Raw genomic sequence first — 22098 nt, 5'->3', positions numbered from 1 at the left:
ACATTGTGCATGTACAGCATCATTCTCTCTCATCTGTCTGAGGAATAAAGCCACTGTCTATAAATGTGTTTTTACTAGATAAAAGTTTAACATTTTTAGTACAGCACAACCTTAATAGTTGAGAACTGTCCACAGTTTGTTTGGAGTTTTGTATATTTCTGGAATCAAGATGCTTAAATGATTAGTTGTTGTTATTTTTAATTTTTTATCATTTAGACATGATCAAACAAAATTCACTTTTGCATAACTCCTGGTGCTGAAAGTATGAAACATCCGTATGTATTTCTCTCTTCCTATAAACCCACACCTACCAACTGAATAACTGGCCATATTTTTGTTTAGCTACCTGGCATGTATAGCAGCCACTGCCTTAGGTGTGATTTTTACAGCTGCCATTAATGGAAGTTTTTACAGAGACATACTGTACCACTTCTGTGATCACCAGCTGACACCAGTGCATTTCTGGGACATAATCACTTCAGCTATCTGGATTAAGATCAGTGAGCAACTAGTAAGAGAGTCCTGTAACAAACAGACAAGGTGAGACAGTGAGACACACAGGAGATCAGATTGCATCTCTGGGGAATACTACACCTCATTCAGATACCTAGTGAGAACAGAGTTCTCTTTATCGCTCCTGGTCATGTATCTTCCTGAGAAACTTGTGAACATTATTTTAAAACATAATTATGTTAATTTTGTATTGTAAGGAGACCAACTATGCCCTTACTCTCATTGATGCAGTCACCCTAATAACTTTGGGTTGTAAGAGTGTGCACTACATCTCAACTGTCTTCCTGACTGCATCATGCACTTGATCTCAGTCCTAAATTCATTCTGAGGTAAGTGTGCTTTTACAAAAGTTCTTCCCTGAAGGAGTCAGTGAGAAGCAGTGTGGTGTCATCATTAGCTTGCCATTCTCTCATCTCAGCATCAAGATTTGCACACCGAGATTAAACCTGAGACAAGCTGACAAGTTTTATTCCATGCAAAGGTGATTCACAGTTGATATTGATGACAGTCATCTGAGCCAAGGTTTCAAGTGTCAGGTCCTCCCACAGAAAAAAAAACAAACCCAAAACCCAACTAAATAAGCCATCTGAAGAGCAATGAGGAAGGAAGCCCAGAACTCTGGCTTTGGCCATCTTTGTGAGTCTGACACAGCATCTGTGCTAGGACTCTCTTTGGAGCTGTTGTGGATATGGTTACAGCCACAGGAAAAAATAAGTACAGTTGGTAGAACTATGGAAAACTGTAACATTCAGTGACTGGAAACCAGTGAGGCTGGCATTTCTAAGTGGAAATCTCACTCCTGTTACAGGTAGTGTAGTACCACAGGTCACATCCTGGACAATGGCTCCGGCAGCAACCGCTATGTTAGCAAAAGGGAAAAGCTACTGAAAAGACTATCAGAAAATAAATACCACTGGCTCAAAGATGATAAATTTAGGGTGTACATACAAAAATAAATACATTCTGCAACAGTGAAAAACAGAAAAAGAGCACTCAAGTTTCCAAAATATTTTCCAGTGTTGTGATGCTTCTGATATTTCAAGGGCTATAAATTATCGGAAGTATTAGTTTCATTAATGCAGGAGGATGAACAGATACTAATCAACATGAATCTCTTTTTCAGCCAAAGAATTTTATGTTTGCTATTTAACTGCTTGTTATATTACACTATTTAGCACAGTACTTTCAGTATTCTCTCTGTTTAGGAAGGAAATTACTGTGATAAATGTAACACCGGACAGTGATAACTGCTCAGTTCATCATTTATCTGGTGACTGCATGGCAAGACAGCTTCAGTTTGAGGTCAGGTGTACCATTTAGAAGAAAGTATTTATCTTTTAGTTTACTCCAGTCATCAAATACTACAATATTTCATGACAAAACTCCACTGTGTCACTCTCCTGTGGCAACACTCTGCACTCAGCATCTGTTTGATGTGGAAACCAGGACAGAAAATGAATTAGAAAAAGAATAGTTCACCATTATATAAAACTACAGACATTAACATTCAATACTGCACTGTGAATCAAAACAGATACCATTGAGAACATACTTATCCAGGAACAGAATGGCTCCTAAATCCATACTGTGTTTAGAACTGTGGAGGCTCAATGAATTTGTATAAAATCAGAAAGCAAGTGGTTCTTCATGCTGGGGAAAATAATTCTGTTTCAGTTCCTTATTATTAAAATGTCAAATGTCTGAACTTCCTATCCCTGTGATTCTATTTGGAAATAATAGTAATCTTGTAACAAAAAGGGGGATGACTCCTGTATATTTTTAAATTTACTGCACCAAACCCACAACACATCAAATCAGCAAATTCACTTTTTTTTTTTTTTAAATGCCAATGTTCACGTGTATTTGCTGTTTAGCTTCTCACAAGGTCTCACTGCATTTCATCTCATAGTATATACCAGTACAAATTGGCACAGCTCCTTGTATGTTTCTATGAGGCAGGATTTTGGCTGTCACATTTTACTTCATATATAACATACACATTCCCACACATTATTTTATCAATGAGAAGATAGCAATAGGTTATTTTCTCTGTTCCAAATAAAGAGTAAGGACATGCTTTTCAGTGAATTCATTTTAGGAAGAGAATCACAAATGGGTGTTATGACTTGCTGCCATGCAAGTTAGATATTTGTGTTTGAATTGAGATGAAACTACAGTACTTAACTAAATTTACTAGGCACAAGTACATGAAATCCAATATTGATAATAATTTATGAAAGTAAGAATACTGATTCCTACAATACTGCAAACTTAGTTTATGATAACATAATTAGTTACACTAATAACACTGCTTAGGCACAGTCTTGCTAATTATGATATTATAAATATTAATGATATCAAGTCTTTGTATTTGATTGCCCCTAGTAGGATCATTTATCATAGTATTTCCAGTTACCAGAGTTATATTATTTTTCTTCCTTTTCCCTTGTTCATTCCTGGACATCCTGAGCTTATGCCTAGAATGTATCAATAGCTCATCAACGATGCATCCTGCTTAACTTTAAATCCTGTTATTTAGTAGCAACGTTACAATGATGTAATTCAGTGCTAATACAAATACACAATTATATTCTATATGTCTTTTAAATGTCTAACAGAGCCAGCCAGACAAGATTACATAGGGCTTTGTTTTTATTCTTTTTCATGTGACCTGTTTCAAGTCAAGATTCCTTTGAATTATTAAATGCTTCCTTAAAGCATATTTTCTCGTAACCTTTTTAAAGTTAATTATTGATGTAGTGACAAGCAAAAAAGACTAAGAATTACAATTTCTTTTCCTTATTCAAAAGGACATGAGAAACATCTTTGTCAATGGTTGTCTGCTTAGTAAAATACAAAGGTAATACAAAGAACACCGAGTGCAGCTTTAAAGAAGAATTACAACAAATCTGTAACATGACTTGGAAATGCTGTGTAGGTTTCCACAGGTGTTAAAGGAAAGAAGTTTAGCTATAACCCTTTGAGCCTGGTTTAACTGCTTAACATAAGTAGATGAAAATGAAACTGCTTATATCTTGGTTTATTTTTAAGCAGTGTATTATCCAGAGCTTTAGGAATAGGATTGTCTTTCCTCCTTGAAGGTAATGTTATAATTTTCAGAGCTCCACAGAGAACAACAACAATATAGGAGTCTCTAATCTCCTGCTAAATCCAATTCCAGTCATCAGCAATGATAAGCAGAGATTTGGAGGCATTTGACATTCCAAATCCTATTCTTTTGTAATTCTTTACTTTTTACAACATTTTCAACAGTCGTACATCAGATTTTTGGAAGGATAATCAATAGGCATGATGTATAACTGAAATCAGTCTTCAAAGTGATCCCCTCTAGTAACCAGAAACAAAAGCTTGGCTTCCCTGCTGTGCAGGTATTTTGCTTAGAGCAGGAGGCAGCTGGGCATCAGCAGGAAGCCAGTTACACCTCCCTGCTTCTCAGCACGGATCAGCAGGTGCCCTGGTGGAGGGATGAGCAGGACTGGGGCAGCTGCAACCCATTGCATCTGTCAAAAACCTCCAAAAATGCTTTTGTAGCAGGGAACTACTAGAGCAGAGAGGAAAGACAGTCCAGAGGTTAGGATTTCATGCTGACCATCATTTCCATTCCTATTTCATCGCAGACTTTCTAGGTTTAAATGAGCTTGTAGAATTTATTAAATTGTCTGGTGTCACTGATCCTCACCTGGAACTCCACTATCTTGCAGGTTTGGGCATCAGCACACATGAAAGACCATGAGATGCTCAGGTATGGTGATTGAAGGACCACTCCTACCCGATCTAGTGTTCCAACTAGCACCTGGTCTGTGACTACCTGTCTCAGCTGGTTGGAGTCAGTGCAAGGGGGTTTTTGCATGTCTCTTGAATGCTGCACCCTGGCTGGAACACCCAGGAACTTCTGGGACAATATTGGGATCAATCTGAAGTGAGTTGAGTTTCATTAAAACAAGCAGTTCCAAAACTTGTTCTAATGCATTTGTAATTTTACATCCTATACTTTTTTTTAAGACATGCTATTATGAATCACGTGAAGAGATCGTATTTATAGTAAAAATGTTAGCCCATATCAAATCATTTCAAGTTTGTCTTCTTAAGCTGCCTACATATTTGTTAATATTCAGAAGGAAGATGACTTGGTGACTAATTGTGACAGCAGCAGTGATTAATCAAGGTAAGTAGCAGAAACTGCATACAATGATTATGGAATTACATTCAAAACCAAGACATGGTGTTATTATACAGGAATGGCAATAAAACAACATACCTTTCCCATCAGATCGGCAATTCTCGGTACTGGTTTTCCTTTCTGATGGCACATGGTTGCAGGACTCTGTCCATCCCAGTCTTCAAGTTCCTCAATGCTTTTCAGGTAAAGAAGAGCTCGTAGTCCAGTGCAGTAGTCATCAATAACAGTGAAATCTTGATTTTGGATCGCACTGCACACCTACAAAATGTAAGTCAGTTATCAGCACCATCCTGGCAGAGAAGCATACAGAATTAGCAAGCTCTTTGGATTTACTGATTTTCAGGTGACCCTTCCTGCACCTCCACTGGGAAAGAACTACAAGAATTCAGGATTATCATCTGCGTAATTCTATGTCATGATACCACCACTGCAGTTTGGGAAAGAAAGGGCTTAGTAACACCAGCAGCAGCCCTTGGACCAGACCTGAGGGCAGTTCAGAGACAAGCCCAGCCCCAGGTGTGCCTGCTGGGGAGCTGATACTGAGCACACCAGCACACTGGCATACCAACTACCACCTGTGCTCAGCCCTTTGCCTGCAGACACTCAGTGCTATCCCCCAGCCTGCTCTATTCAGGCATAGCCAGTTAGGTCCCAGCCCAGCAAATCACAAAACCACAGACTTGCTGAGAGTGGAAAGCATATTTTGAGATCGTGTTGTCCAACCTCCAGCTCAGAGAAGGGTCAGCTACAGGAAGCTACCCAAGACTGTATTCAGTCAGGATTTGAATAGCTCCAAACAGAGACTACACCTCTCTGGGGAACCCGGTTCAGTGTTCCATCTCCCTTGCAGCTTTTTTCTTATATTTAAATGGAACTTCCTGTATTTCAGTTTGTGCCCACTGCCTCTTGCCATTCCACTGGATAGCCCTGAGATGAATCTGAATCCAGTGGAAGTGTCTCAGCAAACAGCACTCATCAAGGTGACTTATTATGGGTGAGCATTGCCAGGCACAGAACAGAGCAATCCCCTTCTGCCATTCAGTGCAACTGGGAGGCCAGGCCACTGTCTTTTAGATACTTTAGAAACACAGACAGAAATATAGCTTTATAAACATATAAAGTAGTGATCTCTGACCTGCAGAGCTTAATGTGTAACACAAAACTAATGACAGCAGAAAATAGTCTGACCATTTACATGGGTTCTTCTAGGGCAGGTCGGGGATATCAGCTCAGGCTTAAACCCACAGAGATCCCCAACCAAAATGACAACTGAATAAAAAATCCCTGACTGTTCTCTGAATACTTTCTCATTAGCTAAACTCTAATCAGCCATCAGTGATGAGGTACAGGGTTGATTGAGTGCCATTAATTATCAGTCCCTGGAAATGCTCTGAAATTCCAGATGTGTCAGTGTTTTCAGCCTCTGATTCAGCTTTTATTGTAAAAGCTGAAAGGAATGTTCTTGATGATACCTGGACTCCATGCACACATAGTGAACACAACAATGAAATAGCACCTACTTTAGAACATGAACTGGTGCACACAGACATGCACAAACACATCCACACTTCCTGGATGTAAAAACACACTTTAGATCATAATTGACATCAACACTTAAAAAGCACAGGAAATATATTCTTGTTTTCCAAATTTCACAAATGACAATACAACTTGCAGTCCTGAAGACAGTTCCACATCACATTGGGAAATACCATATACTACAGCTGAATAAGAAAAAAAAATAAGGGCAAGCTATAAAACAAGCACAGTAACATTTTCTATGCAGCCCATTTACATTAAAAAAAAAATTTTTTTCTGGAGAAACAGTGTGGGTATTAATTAGGTCTGTTACACCTTCCACAGGCTTCAAGATTTTTTTTTTTTTTGAGAGCAATTATAGAGAGCATCATAATAATTTCCCATACAATTTATTTAACTGTAAAACTCCACTGATGCTTATTTAAACCTTTTTGTACAGCAAGGAATTCTCTGGGTTTTTTTTGTGTATGGGTAACACTTTTATGATCTACTCTTAAAGATACTAAAACTGTAAAAAAAAGCCAGTTAAAAGCCATGTCATGTCACTTGAAACAAGTTCAAACACTTTTGTCAAAATCCTGAAATATTTTGACAGGATGTATACACATGAGATACACTGGAGGATACCTGTAATAACCTTATAAATAAAGAGGCTTTCACTGTTTTCCAGCTTGTGGTGCAGTGTTATGAACTGCAATAATATAAAAATGTGTGGAAGATAATAACACACTAAGAGCTAACTATTTGATCCATGTGATTCTATAAGCAGTGCACTATTTGCTTTCCCTGGAAAGCCAAGAAAGTTCCAGAACAGAAGGCAAAGTGCAATTTTTAAGAAAAATGTAAATTTCTGCACCAAAGAAAAATGTTACATGAAATGGAAAGGCTTAAACCAAGCAAGTGATCTCAAACAATCCTCCTCTTCTGTAGAAACCTTATGACTGTGGCGCCCAGTGGTGTGGATAATTAGCCAAACATGCCTTTCACTGATTTCACTGGATAAAAGCAAGTGCTTATGTTTATGGGCCTTTCCTAGAACAAGACAGCTTCAAGCATTAACACATACAAAACCAACTGAAATTGTTTTGCCATTTTTTTGGCAAATTCCAAAATTCTGAGCTTTAACATTTCTTATGTTGCACATATCACATAGTGAGATGTGTATTTTAGGCTTACAGTATCTTCCATCAATCAGTGTAGAAGCCTTTGCTGAATTTTAAAAGGTGGCGAACAAAGTCAGGATAAAAGGTCACCATGACCCATCAGCCATGACAATTTCCACACCACAGAGAGAGGTTTTTAGCATCATACCTGGCTGCCTCTGAATCACCAGTTTAAATGACTCTTTTCAGCACAAGAGAAGTGGCAGGGCAATAGACCAGGTGAGACTCAAACTCAGGCATCCGGAAAAATCACAGAAGAACTGAACCAACCCATCTCCACACCTCATTAATGCCCCCACTTTGCTCCTGCTTGCACTGGGAACAGGCACTTGCCTCCCTTGCAAAGCTCAATGCTGAGCCCAAGCCCCCTCTGCTGCAGCCCAGATATTGCTGTACTCAAAGTGGTTGCTACCACCTCTCCTTTAATGTCTTATTAAACCCCCTCAAGAGGAGATAAAGGCGAGAAGTGCTGGGTAAGGGCTGCTGTCTGTGCCTCACACACCCATGGAGCAGCAGCCGGAACTGCAACCAGCCCTGCCCGCTCAGCCCCTCTCCTCAGCATCAGGCTGGTACCCACCAAGCACAGCAGAATGTGCTTCCCTTTAGACCCTGAAGCAAAAACCTGAACAGCACTGAGACTTCACAAGTGAGAACACACCTCTGCCGTGTTGTGCCAGAGCAGTGCTCTGTATCCTGTGGCCAACAGAAGCTGCTTATGGACGAGTACACGGAACAGAGCGCGCCTGGATCCGCTGCTTGTGGGGTTTATCAGCCCAGGTTCTGGCAAGCAGCAGTGCCGGGACTTTGCACAGCAGGGATGGCACCTGTTTAATATCCCTTAATCCTAAATAATCCAAGTGGATCTGTTTAATGAGTAAATTAACATTCAGCTGTTCACTGACCCAGACTTTCACCTGAAACATTTAGGTAGAAAGCATCTTCTGTGGAAGATGTGAGACTGGCCCTGTGGAGCATCCTATTGGGACAGAGTCCAGGTCACAATGAAGCTGTCAGCTGTACTGCTGACAAGTGCTGTCCTGCTGTCTTGCTTGTGTTGGTCTCTAGCATTGGACTAGAACTTGGACTAGAAGTGGAAGGTGCTACATTTTTCCTGTTTAGGAAGGTAACGTGTATTCACATTGCACTAATATGCAGGGAGGTAAGTTTGCACAAGCTTGGTTTTACTGCATTGCCTGGCTCTGTCCCAGTAGTAGAACTGCTACAATTTAAATTTTAACATTGGATCTCCCTCATTTTCTCACAGATCCAGACTCCAATGATTGCCCCTTATATCCCAAAAGAGATGTAGGCCAACGTGCAATGTATGATCAATTATAATGTGCTCTCAGTATTCTGAAATCTAAAACTTCTCAGCATAAGTTGCAACTGTAAGTTACAGTTCTAATCTTTACAGACATGTCTGAGATACTAAGAGACACAATGCCTGCTTTGCTGTTGGTAAACACACACCAAATTACCTCACTGGGGAATGGTGATGCGAAATGAATCACAGGTTAAGGCTCTAAGTAAAACGATTCTGCAAACTGCAATGATGGGAGAGGCATGCAAAGGTCCCTGCTGATGTCTTTCATAAGAAATGACCAGTCTGCTCTGTTACTAAATAAGCGTAAAAACTGAGTCTAACTTAGTCCCAGGATCTAGAGACATTACAAGTCTTACTTGAGGAACTGGAGCAAATTGTAAAGAGATCATTATTGTGTAAAATAATTTTTACATGTTACAAGATTGTTATTAAACATTCACATGAATCTGAAACTTTTAATTCACATATTTTGAAGAAAAAGTTCATTACTGGTGACAAGTACTTCCACGCCGGCCACAAAACATTGTAGACGCCTTTGCTGTTAGCAGAATCACTACACAACAGAGATGCCAGTTTCTGAAGTGCTTACTGAGGTAAATCCCCTGCACTGTTTATTGAGAGCTCTGTCTGTGTAAGACCTTTCAGTTTTGTCCACAGTCTGCGTTCTAGAAGCAATGGGAAAAATACCCAGACATTAAATTTTATTTTTGTTCCACTCTCTACAAAAATGGATGTGGTTCCTGTCCAAACTTTGGCATGTCCTGAGGGACTGTGTGGAAGACCTGTGCCATCCATGCAGGATGTGGACAATGTGCCTGAGGCATTTCCAGTCAGATCACCCAGTAAAGTAACTCCCGCTCAGTGCTATCACTGCATTTTCCCTTTGGGAGATCTTGTAGAGGAGAAATGTTTTTCAGTAACACTAGAAGAGGAAACAGTGAAGTCCTCTTCAGGCTGTGCACTCTCTCTTGCCCCACGACCTTCAGTTTTTACAGAAACTCATTATTATATAGCAAAATCCCAGCTGGAGAGGTGATGATGGGGAAGATGGTGCCAAAAACGAACCCTAGTCCCTATCTGCATTATTCCTATTCCATCAATAACTGGGATTCCAGCAGAGGCCACAGAGGAGATGCAGATCTAGACATGCTTGCGTACTTTTCCCTACACTACTTTCACCTAACAAGAGCTATTGTGTATAATCTCACATACTGCTAGATCAGTATAGACTGGAGCAGGTCAGAGAATCTAGCCTGTTCAATAATGTGTTGTTTTTCAAGAAGAGAGTAAGTATTCTTAGTGTGACAAGATCTGTGTGAACAAAAATTCTGTAAGCTCTGGCAGCTGTTGTGCTCCAATTTGAAATTGTTTCCAAGTACTCTTAGAACCCTTTGCAAGTGAAGAATTTGTTCTGGGAGACAATAGCTTGGAGAAAATTTTAATTTTTTACACCCCTCTGAAATACATGTATCTCTCTTCAGGACATGGGTGTAAAATAATTGTCAGTTTTATGAAAACAGAAGTATCAGTAAGGAGGCAGATGGGTGGCAGTGATAAGCGGTCTAGAAGTAAGAAGATTGATGGGTATATATTTGTATATACAAATGCAAATTACATAGCTTGACTGTTCTACCATATTAGTTTCCATTTGTTGTAGCTGTACAACATCAAAGCAGTGATGTCTCCGTATATTGCATTTAGTGGTAATGTAACGGACTACCAAAAAAAAATCAAAGTGAGAGTTTCTAAGTAGTTTCCTGGCAGTTGAGACAGCAGGCTCTTTCATCTGTGCTGTAACTGTGGCAGTGCATTGATTTAAGCTCCTTCTGAGATCTCAAATGCTTTTATATTCGTAGGTCTCACTGGCTGCTTTCTTTTTGCCTTTTTTCCCCTTCAAATGATAAAATTCTAGCATTTAGCAGAATGCCATCTTGCTTCCCCAGAAGATGGAGACTTATTTCAGCTTTGGTTCTAAACTGCACAGGATTTGTAAATAAAATAGCTCTCAAAATGTCATTTGATTAAGAAATTGGCCTTTGACTTCACAATTTCTAATATTCTGACCATAGCAAAGGGATAAAGAACTATTATTCCTCTGAGATACCTGTGAGAGGGTTTACAATGCATTAACAATTGTGCTTTTCCATTAATTTGGTTGACTCCCTTTGCAATATTTTTACTGGTATGCTCAAATGGTAAATAAAAGGTTTTCTGTTTTGTATTATAATATATTTTCAATTTTAGCATTAATCATCTTTCTACAGAAGCTTTTTCTATTAAAAATTCTTCCTGATAAGTATTGAAGACATGAATTCACCTTCCCGTTGGAGAAACATTTATGAATGCCTGAGCTGTTATTTAATGTATAGTTGAAGCTACTGCTTTCTTGATTAGTGTCTATTGATTAAGATTCTATTTGTGCCCACCTGTGTATGTATAGGAATTGCCAACATTAAGATGATTAATTTTATTGTAGTGGGTAACAGCATTATGATAATCTAGGTGAGTCATATATACAAATTAGAATTTATTCTCAAAAGCAGGTAGCAAAAATTGACTTGACTAGAGGAAGCTCTTTCTGGTCCATGCAATCTATATGCTCTTGCCTATGGAAATGAGAAGGTTTTCTAGCCCCTGTACAATAACTTAGATGTGCCCAGATCTCCACAGCAAAAAGCAGCAGACACTGCATTGGTTGTCTGACAGTGCTCATAATAATGTGGCAAGAGCTGCAATGTGAGAGCATGCAGACAAATAAAATCTCCTCTGAGAGAGGTTTCTGTATGTACAATCTTCAGGATACCAATGTCTATGGAAAGGCTGCCTCTATAATGATGGTTCCTCCTCCTCATGTCTCGTTGAACACCAACTTACCAGAACATTAAATGCATCGCCTAAATTATCCTTTCTATCTAATTATTACCTCTGCTACAGGGTTGTAGGATTAAGAACAGTAGGGGAAGTGGTTTATCAGACAATGTGGTGCAGTCTCAGGAAAAAACCTCGAGACTCTTGGTTTTAAAGGACAAATTTATGAAAGGAAAATGCTTCCAAAATATTGATATAGTACAGATGGAATGATTTGATTCACTCACATTAGCTGCTTAAATGACTCTAGAGATATAGGTTAGCAGATGGGATGTTACTTAACAAGTCTTCAGATACTGGATCAAGACACAAAACTGAATTGCATGATAGCTGATAGCCTTTTTAAAAGATTACAATTGAACCAATATACATGAGCTAATGAACTACTATTTGTTTCAGAGTCTAGTACAGCTTTCAGGGAGCAGTCTCAAGGACTCAAATATTACATCTATGAATTGTCTGAATTATGGGGAAAAAAGCCCAACTAATCTTGGACTCTACTGAGTCCAAGACTTGAAGTCCTAATGAGCTGAGGGCTCTTCTTAACTAACTATTAACCTTTAATTAATTCTAGCCAGGCCTAAACTCACTTCTATTTTAACTAAATTCAGCGCAGCTAACTTTCTAACTAAATCTTTATGTTTCTTTTAAAATTCTGTGTTTCATTACTAGTGACACTTTGAGGGAGAACGCACAGAAGAAAGATTCAAAGATGCTAATAACTCCAGGCTCTGCAAAGTAGGCGACCATTCACATAAGGTTTAAAAAATCTATAATGAAAAAAATAAAAAAGACTGGATAGTCCTATGCCATGTGGGTCTCAGTAAGTCAGTGAAGTATTTCAGATATTTTGTTATACCTCAAGAAATTTTATCAGACAATCTTGAGATAAATTTGTCATTCTAATCAGAAGTACAGGCTAATGTCAGTAAATAATGGAGCTCAAAATTAGTTAAAAGGAGAAGAAGGTCTCCAGCCCACGCAAGACAAGCTTATGGGATAAACACTGTATTTCCTGCAACAGCTTGGGTCCTCTCTACAACAGGACAACAAAATGCTGACATGGTGTCAAGCAGAGCTGAGCTGGCACTTAGGGAGCATCGAGGCAGGCACCGCAGGGACGGAAATATGGATGCAGCAGCTGGGCAGCAGGGAGAGCCCACAGCATGTGCTGAAGCCACAGCAGGCTCCTGACACAGGCTTACTCAGAAGCTTCTCTAGCACCAAGGTGATGGCTTACTCTTCCTGGCAGAGAGACCTCGAAGTACCTGATTTTGGGGGCTGCAAGACAGATCTTGTTCATGTACTGCACTCCAGCAACCCTGGGCAGTTGTGAGTGGCCAACAGTGAAGGAGGAGAAAAAAGTCGAGAATCCATTAGCCACTTATCAGACGAGGGCACGGCAGGAGATAAGAGCACTATAAGGGATCCTTTAGGAATGTTATCCAACACATTAATTCCTAGCCTATTCATATCTATCTTTCCTCCCCTTAAGTTCTCCATTGCCAATTAATGTATCTTTGATCTAAATAGCTAAACTGGGTGTTTGGGAGTGGGAAACTGGTACTTATCAAGGGACCCTGAACGAAGCAATTTTGTATCCCGTGTCTTTGAGAGGGGAAATGCAGAATAAATCAAGAATTTTCAGAAGGCTCCCTGAGGTAACTGCGGGTTTTTTCCCTGTCAACCACCCCTAGAGGAATGGTTATATTTCCTTATCTCACTAAAGCATTCTGTCAGTTCTTGGAACTACAAAGTGGACCTTTATGCAGTAGGTGGGCACACACACCCCGATAAAAGTGCTGATTGTGATCATCTTTCCTAAGAAAACAAATATGATTCCACATGCCTTGAGCATTGAGGAGTCTGGGAAACAGCTTCATAATCAGCCATGTATAGCAAATCGTATCATTGTACTGCAGATCTACAAAATGAAAGATAGCTTTGAAAGCAGATGAACTAACTCCCCTGTGTAAACAGTCCAATCACATATAGAGGCTCTACAACTATCTTTAAATATATGCTGAATATATTTATATTCATATTTCATATTAATACATCATATTTCATTTATTAACACCCAAAGGTCTCGTCTCTCTCTTACAAGTACTGTTGTGGAAATGAAATCCTTCAGCTCTCCCAGCTCTCTTCAGCTGCTGGGACAGCATCACCAGTTGTGTCAGGTAGATGTAGATTTATCTGACCCATTTCCAGCTCCAAAGAAATTTCTATAGCAGGTACCAGTTAAGTCACTCAGATATGGTGTTTTGATGACAAAGGTCATCAACTAACATGACACAGAAGTTAGCAGTATTTTTAATATTTTGTTATCCAAGAGCCAGCCACAGGAACACCATCATCTCTGGAATCAAGTTGGTCTGTCATCCCATTTTTGGAAAGGTGCATTTGTCAGAGATGAGCATGATTCTAGGAAAGCATGCTTTTCAGAAAACAACGCTGTTCTGAATAACGTGGGGAAAAGAGTTTCAGAATTACCAATATGTGCTGTTTGACAACATGGAATGCAATGGCTACATTTAACTTGAAAATGTCTGTTTTGCAATCCAAGTTAATTGGAATGAAAAGGTCAAAACCAAAATATGTTGCAAAAAGATTGAAACAGATTTGATTCACCCAAATAATATTTTTTTCTTTAAATGTGTTAATTCCCCACGTTTTTAGAATTTTGATTATCAGTCTAAACTGGAAAACTTTTCCATGCTTAAACTTTCCTATGGCAGAATAACTATTCCCTGATCACTGGCAATAGTCAGGCTCATTAACGCTTAACAGATCCAGGCTAGACCTTCAGTGTCCATCCCAGGACACTCTGAATCAAGACTCAGCAGGGACTTAACCCCAGATCTATTTAGATTGAATAAAATCTGTCAATGAAAAACAGTTTCCTCCAAGAAATTTTCAACAAATTCTAATGAGAACCATCTACTGAGGGACATCCTCCTGTGACCAGAATTTTGAAAGCTGCAGACCTCTCAAAATCAAACAGAAAAGAAATTTTTCCATTTTGGAACCTCAATTCAGTCCTGCAATGATTAACCCCTCATCCTTGTGAGTCTTTCCCTCTAGTACTCTCACATTATATTTCAGCTAAAATTACTTTCATCCTTTATCAGCTTGCCTGTACGAATTTGTGCAGCAGCTGCTGTGTCCATTGAAGAGTGAGATTCATGTGAACAAAATAGTTCTGACCCTGTGAATCCTTCGTGTCTGAGATAAAAACCCACTTCCACATTTCCTTAGGGATTGTTTTACCTATCTCAGTCCAAATAAGAAATATCAGCAAGAAAAGCAGCAACATAACTCAGGATATTGAAGGACGTTAAACCCTTCCTAAAATGTACTGCCAGCTTCCGAAATGCCAGCTTAGAAAAATGCTTTCTCTGTTTCTCTTATTCTAATTGCATGGATAAAAGAACCTGTCCTCAGCCAGATCAAGCTGTGTCAGGGGGCTTGTGCTGTAGCAGGAAAAAACTTACTGCTCCCTCCTTCCTGGGCAGAAAACCCACTGCTCTGACACTGGGAAAAGCAACAGATCAGTGACCAAACTGCAGCTAGCCCAGCACCAACCCCAAGCTGAGTTGCACAGCAGTGCATCCCTGTTTCAGTGGGGGCCCCAGGACCATGCCTTCCCTGAGCACAGCCTCTTCCACTGCTTGCTTTCTCTTTCTTCCTTTCACTGCCAGGTACAGCCTCTGACTGAAAGATCAACAGAGCTGCTACGATACAAAAAGGAAAATTTCTAAAACATGTATTTTCTTTGTATGGCTGACAATGTTTCCAAGATGAACTTCTCTGACGGCAGAGCTTTGCAAAACTGAATGCTTTACATTCTCCCTTTTTGGAAAACAAGTCCCCTGCAGTTACAACACATATAACATTAAAAAAAAGCAACCCCACAAGAATTTTCCTAAGTAATTATTGTAGATGGCAGAAAGGAACAAAGAAACAGCATTTTCCACTGTGCTTATCTTGCCTTCTATTTATTTTCAATATCCAACAAGGAGCTGGGTACACTCCCAGATTCAATTTTCAGTCACCTCTGCACGTACTCAAGGGAACTCAGTCTGCAACAGAGCTAGCTTCATGTCTGAAAGCAACCTGAGCTGAGTAAAATAACTTGCCTACAATTTCATCAACAATTAACCAAGCCTCTAGTGAAGAGTCATCTCCATGTTGCATTTAGTTTGCAAACTTTAAACAAAACTCACTCGGTGTCAATTCACACAATGCGCTTTTATCTCCATGGAGAAGAGCTCTGTGAGTGTTCATGTAAGAGAGCAGCAGCACGAACCCACATCAGTAGTGTGAATCCACATTAAAAATAGGTGTAGCAGTACTGCGTTTTCAAAGGACAAGCAATGTTGTGGTTCCTTGGGAGACATGGAGAAAAGCATGTTGCCAAAGCAATTATTCTTCCCATTGCCTCAATTCTTAAAGTCCCTGTGTGACCAGCCCCAGGGAAGCAGGGCAAACTCCCAGGAAAGGGGAGCAGACCCAGTGTCCCCAGGAGAACAAATCCCCCTGCAGAGGCCATGAGTGACTGGTGTAAGGACAGCATTTGAGCTGATGCCCAACTGAGACCTAATTGTTAGTAAATAATTATTACCACACAGTGATAGTTGAAACTACTTTGCATGAGAATTCATTATGAGAATGACAAATAGCAATTGTTACAGAATGAGCTTTAATTCATTCTTATGAATTTATGAAATAACAATCCTATCTATGCAGACTTCATTTACTAGCTGGTGAAATGAGCAGAAATAAAGGAAAGCTAATAGATAAATCCCCTAAGCAGCTCCAAATAAAATGCAGAACTAATGCAAAACTGCACAAAATAAAAGGCATTATTAGTGTTGAATTTAGTCCGTAACTTTACAATGTGCTGATTTGAATATTGCAACTTTTCATTAAAAATGGCAAAATAATATGTAAGAATCAGTAATGAAAACCGCCACAAACCTGTTCTAATTTGATGGTTTTTACTACTATAACCAAAAAACTTCATAGATTGTTTTTGTTTGACAAATTCTGATTTCCTTTAGAAGAAATTGTCACAGAAAATTCTCACTATCAATTAGCAATTTCCCTCCCAATCATCTGTAATGGAGCAAGTGTGGCAGTCCTCTAATTACTTTTTTTTTTATTAGCAAAGACAGACAGTTGAGAACAGGTTGAATTTCTGTAATTAGCACCGGGCTAGGAAAAAACCAGAAAATAATGAAATGTTTTCAGAAGTGAATGCTTGGGTATGTCTGTCCCAACTCTTTCCTCTCTTTCACATTCATTTTTCTTTGGATTTCATGTCGACATGTTCAAACAGCACTTTGTTCCCTCTTTTGTTTCTGCATGTACTGCAAATTTCAGCTCTGCAGAGAACGGCCACTCCATTCAGTGCTGCATTCATTGAAGACTTTTTTCAGTGCGTGGCTCTGTGAGCAGTGGAGCTAATGATATCTGGCTTCCAGCAGCTCTGTGTCTCCTGGTTGGGTTCTCTGACGTCTAATAAGGTGTGACTGCCAATTAAAGCCTTTCCTGTGGCTGACACGGTCCTAACAGCGCTGTCCCATGCGGGTTCTCAGAGGTCTAATAAAGGTGAGCTCATAGTGTGCTTGTGCTTACAGTGAAGGAATGCAGCTACTCTCTCTCCTCTGCCTTTTTTCGTTTCTCAAAATCTGTTAGAGTAAAACACTTTCCACCTTCTGGCAAATTTCAGTGAAAATGGCCACAAAGCTCAAATGTGGTGGAGGATACTCAAATGGATGTACAAATACCTATCAAGTTTCTTTGGGAATACAGTCTAAAAACTGCTATTTCTACAGGAGACTACACTTATCTCAATCAAAGGACTTACATCTGAAAAGTGGTTTTGCCTTAAGTGGCGTTTTTTTTTCTTAAAAATCTTGGTGGGTCTAAAGTACCATCCCTTGAATCTTGTCTCGTATCATTTTGGTAGCCTGACACTGCATCCAGCAACCTGTTCTTCCCTCATCAGTTTTAATTGTGAGAGAAGAATTAGGTCCAGCACCTCAACTTCTCTGTGTTGTGCACAGCTTTGTACAGAAAGGTTTTGTTCTTCTACCCCTCAAGCTACAGCCTGTGTCAAAAACCTCACAGTGTCCAGCTGGTGCCCAAGTGTGCCTGTTCTTGGGCTCATCCGCCCTTGGAGCACTCTCTGCCTGGCACAGAGCAAAGCCTGCAGCCTGTGTTCCCCCCGTGTGGGCAGGGGGCAGAGGAAGGGTGGGGTCTTTGGGAGTCCAGGCAGGAGAAGCACAGCCTTGCTCTGCCACCCCGATGGCACCCTGTGGCTGTTTGAGACTTGCAGCAATCCACGGGACTTCATTCTCCTCATACAGGGCTCAGACAAAGAACTCTTTGTCTGTATTCAAAATCATGGCTATTCATTGCAAGACAAAGTATTTTCTTCCCAGTGGTTGTCAGTATAAACTTAACCTGGAACTTCAAAATACAGGGCCAGTCCCTCACTCCCCTGCTCTGCACGCCCATGATTTGAATGTCTTTTAGTTCTCCACTCTGCATTAAATGGCACAAATAGCAATCCCAGGATGAGAATTTTCCGGCCTGATCTAGTCCTCACTTAGCTACGGTATCAGAGTCTTCACTGACTTCAACAGACACTGACACGGGCTAAAAAGAATAGCAATGAAGTGCATGGAGAACCAGATCCCTACTTTGCAGTTCTGTAGCCATAAAAAAAGTAGAGTTCCTTACAGGGTTTCACATTTGCACAAATACAATAACAATGCTGCCTCATAGATCAAGTCCCACGATTTTGTGATGGAAAAGCCTGTTTATTCACACACAAAGGGCCATCCTGCTGTTATAAAAATTTCTCAGCTAAATGCTTCTGTAAAAAGCCTGCTTAAGAAAAAATAATAATCAAACTGTTCTGAATCCCTTGAGACTTTTGCTCCAAAGAGGTACCAACAAGAAGGCTCACTCAAAATGTTAAAAGTCCACAAGCAGTCTCACAAAAACAACTGTGTTCCATGTTGGAGAGAGAGTTTATCATACAGAGGCAAAACTCATCACTATTGCTTTCCTGTCATGGGCTGCCACATTTCCAGAGTTGTTTTGCTCTTCCTCACATCCCTGAGGTCCCACTGGTGCTGGGAGGAAAGAAGGGTATGGGGCAGATCCAGCTTCATGGCAGCTCTGCCTGTGGTGGGGGCACACTCCCACCTTCTTCCCCTGCCTGAGAGATGAGGAGGGTCACGGGGCAAGGCCTGGAGGCAGCAAGTGCACATGGGCTGAACACAACACGGTGAGGACAAGAGCACAGTGCCCACAGGACGGGACTGCAAGGCACTCCATCCCAGCCAGGAGAAGAGGGAGATGAAGGCGGAGGAAGGTGGGTCTGAAAACTGGCTCAGGGCAAAGCCACAGGCTGCCCCACTGGGAAGCAGCATTCCATGGGTGGATTTTAAATCATTGCTGGGTAGAAAACTTTACAGACATCCATGTCTGCAGCAGGGGATGTGTGTGACCTCCATACTTCGTGAGAAAAGACATTTATTTGAAAAGGAATTCATATTCTTTACATGAAAATGACCAATATTCCAGATGAACAAAGTATTCCATACCAGAATATAATCCTAAAAGGTTCTACCATGAAACAAGTATACTTCAGAAAGTGCCCCTTTGTTCTACCTCTTTTTTTTAGTTACATCTGCTAGAAATAATGACTGCAGAATCTCTTTCAACAAAAGGTCATTTATGTCAATGGACAGAACACAGAGGATCAGATCACCTGCTGTAATTGCAAATTAATGCTCTACTGCTAATGCATTAACTACACAATATTGATCTACAATTGAATCATACAGGCTACTGTGAAGTGATTTTTACTTTAATATTTTTACACTTTTATTGCTTTTTCCATAATGCATTTTCTCTTTCCGCTGGAATTTTCTATAATTGTTTCCCATTTTAATTTCCTGCATCAAGATGACTTTAAAAAATGTATGTCTCTTTCATAACCTTGCAAAAATCTAACAAACCATCAGTGTGACATGGTAAATCACACACATGTTGCAAAACATGCAAAAAAAATTTGATGTACATCTAATTTCGATAAATTTGGGCTTTAAAAAAAAAGCTTACTTAAATTAGAAATAAAATACCTCGGCCTCAGTGGAAGTAATAATGACATGTATCACAGAAAGATGCTTCTAGACATTTCTGGAGCTCCTGGTATACAATGAGTGCAGAATTATCTCCATATTAAAATTGTTTCTTTTTTTTTTTAAATTTCATGCCTGTACTGAAAAGGGGTTGGTAGATTCAGGTATGTTTAAAAAAGTATAGTGCTTGGAATCAGCTGAGGAATGACTGAAATGTTTCAGCATCTTTAACGAGTGATTAAAAAACAAGTAGGGTCTTTTTGCAGGTGTTTCTGAAGTCCATAAAGTGGAAGAACGCTCTGTTAAATTGCTGTATAAAATATTAAGCCCAGCTACTACTGACTACAATGATCCAGTGTGTTTTCCATACCTGCTGCAAAATTCCTTACACTCAAACCTTTTTGCGAGTAACAATACTAAGATGTTGCCCTCCATCTTCGAAAGGAGGGGATAGAACATATTTTGACTACTGAAACTCTCTCCCCACTGCATTTCCTAATATATCTGCTTAATACCACTTGAGGTGCTTATGGCATACAGCAAAATATGGCTTACCTCCTGACTCCTGACTTGCATTCCTGTGTATGATGATTTTGCAAATGGAAAATAAATCCCCGTGTTTCAAAAATAAAAGCAATTGGAAAAAATAATGGAGAACTGATTGCAGGTGAAATAGCTGCAGAGAAAAACCTGATCTTGCTTTTAATGGAAGAACATTTATTATTCATAAACCTTTCCTCTAACAGATATGCTACATTGCAATTAAATCAAGTCACACAAAGCCTCCTTATTATCCTAGGTCATGAATGTCCTGCTCCCATGGCAGAGAAGACACAGGACTCCTGTTGAGACACAATGAAGGGAAGCCCGGTGGTCAAGCAAGGGCTGCTGTCCCAGGCTCTTGAGCTGGGCTCCATGGATAGATCAGAACAGTCCGTGCTACTCTTTGGGATGGGACCATGTTTAATGCTGGATGATCTGACAATCCCTACCCTTTACAAATCCTGATGGGTAACAGGGTGGTGATAGCAGGGACACACCCCAGTTTTAAGTCCACTGCCTCTTTGGCACAGCTGAGCACAGAGATCACTCCATCACTGCCAAAGCCCAGGCTGCTCACTTCCTGCCTCTGGATCAGTCATAAGGAGTCCTCATAAACCATATAAGTGGTTTTGGAAATGTGAAGTCAGATCCCAAAATGTGCAGTACTGTGTCAGTCTGAACTACCTCCAACAGTGTCCAAAACAGATATTTTAGATAGGCTATGGGACACATATAGAATGACCCCAATACAGTCCTAGCTTCTACCTGCTTAACTCAGGGACTTGCTGTGAATGCAATGAATCTTAAATACTGAACCATTCAGTGGATCACTTTATTTGATGCTATCTACAAATTCTGTACTTGGTCTGTATGTTGGTATTGAGAAAGCAGAAGTGAATGTCAAAGCTGTAAGCAAAAGAGGTTGTGACTGCTGAAGGAGAAAGTTGGGCATTAGATACCAAAGATATGTGAGAGAGATTGGGATTCAGGGAAAAGAATATTAGCTGGCTATTTGTATGACCTCATTTAGAAGGAAAACAATGGAAATTACTCTCATAATCCTAATTAGGTTCCAAAGATGACCTGTGAAGACAAGGCTGTCTTCTTCTGTCTATCACAGTGTATCTCATCTGAGAAGCAGTTTCAGTCTAGTCCCAGCAAGTGTATCTCTTCTATGACTTTCTACAGAGATTACTCCTTTCCTTCTCCCTTCCATCTGTCCTTCCCATCATGAGGGAAAGACTTATGGCCTGTATTCACAATCTTGCATGAAGTTTACGAAAGGCTTATTTTAAAATAGATGCAACTGAACTAGTTCAGATCCTTACCTACACAGCCACTTCAGAATCCATTTATCTGATGTTAGTTTAAATGACTTCCCTACTTTAGTGAAACAGAAATAAACCACTCAAACTGAGGATACTTTTGATCCAGAGGAGTTTAAAATCAGTTATAGAGATGACTTAAGTTATACTGGTGAAACTTAAGGACAAAATAAGAGCTTTTTCACCATCTCCGGGAAAAATTCATTGAAAAGAGAAATTATTCTGTAAAGGGCAAAAGATCTGTATAGATCCAAGTCATTTGTGGAAGACAGTTTCAGAGAATTTGATTACTACTAAAAAGAAAACAATAATTAATGTCTTGTAAATCAAATCGTCTTTCTCTTGAGCACTGACTGGGACATCTGCATTAAATTATATTTCAGAATTTCCCATTAACATTGGGCCAAACTAACAGGAAAAGAAAAGAAAGAATAAAAAAACAAACAGCTACACTGTC

At 39.8% G+C, this 22098-nt stretch overlaps 1 protein-coding gene across 8 annotated transcripts in view; it reads right to left on the bottom strand.

Moving 5' to 3' along the window:
• DPYD (dihydropyrimidine dehydrogenase) overlaps positions 1-22098 on the bottom strand; it is a 366543-nt gene that overhangs the window by 43380 nt on the left and 301065 nt on the right. For 7 of the 8 annotated variants that reach the window (XM_069022646.1, XM_069022644.1, XM_069022639.1 and 4 more), the window contains one exon: positions 4793-4972. In XM_069022646.1, coding sequence (XP_068878747.1) covers positions 4793-4972 — 180 coding nt within the window. Of the gene's footprint in view, positions 1-816; positions 1940-4792; positions 4973-22098 lie in introns of those variants that run through there. The other variant, XM_069022647.1, reaches the window with a different exon arrangement.

This window comes from Aphelocoma coerulescens, chromosome 8 (genome assembly GCF_041296385.1).
Source record: "Aphelocoma coerulescens isolate FSJ_1873_10779 chromosome 8, UR_Acoe_1.0, whole genome shotgun sequence".
Lineage (NCBI taxonomy): Eukaryota > Metazoa > Chordata > Aves > Passeriformes > Corvidae > Aphelocoma > Aphelocoma coerulescens.
Note: the sequence above shows the minus strand (reverse complement) of the source record. Positions and strands in the feature narration are given on the sequence as shown.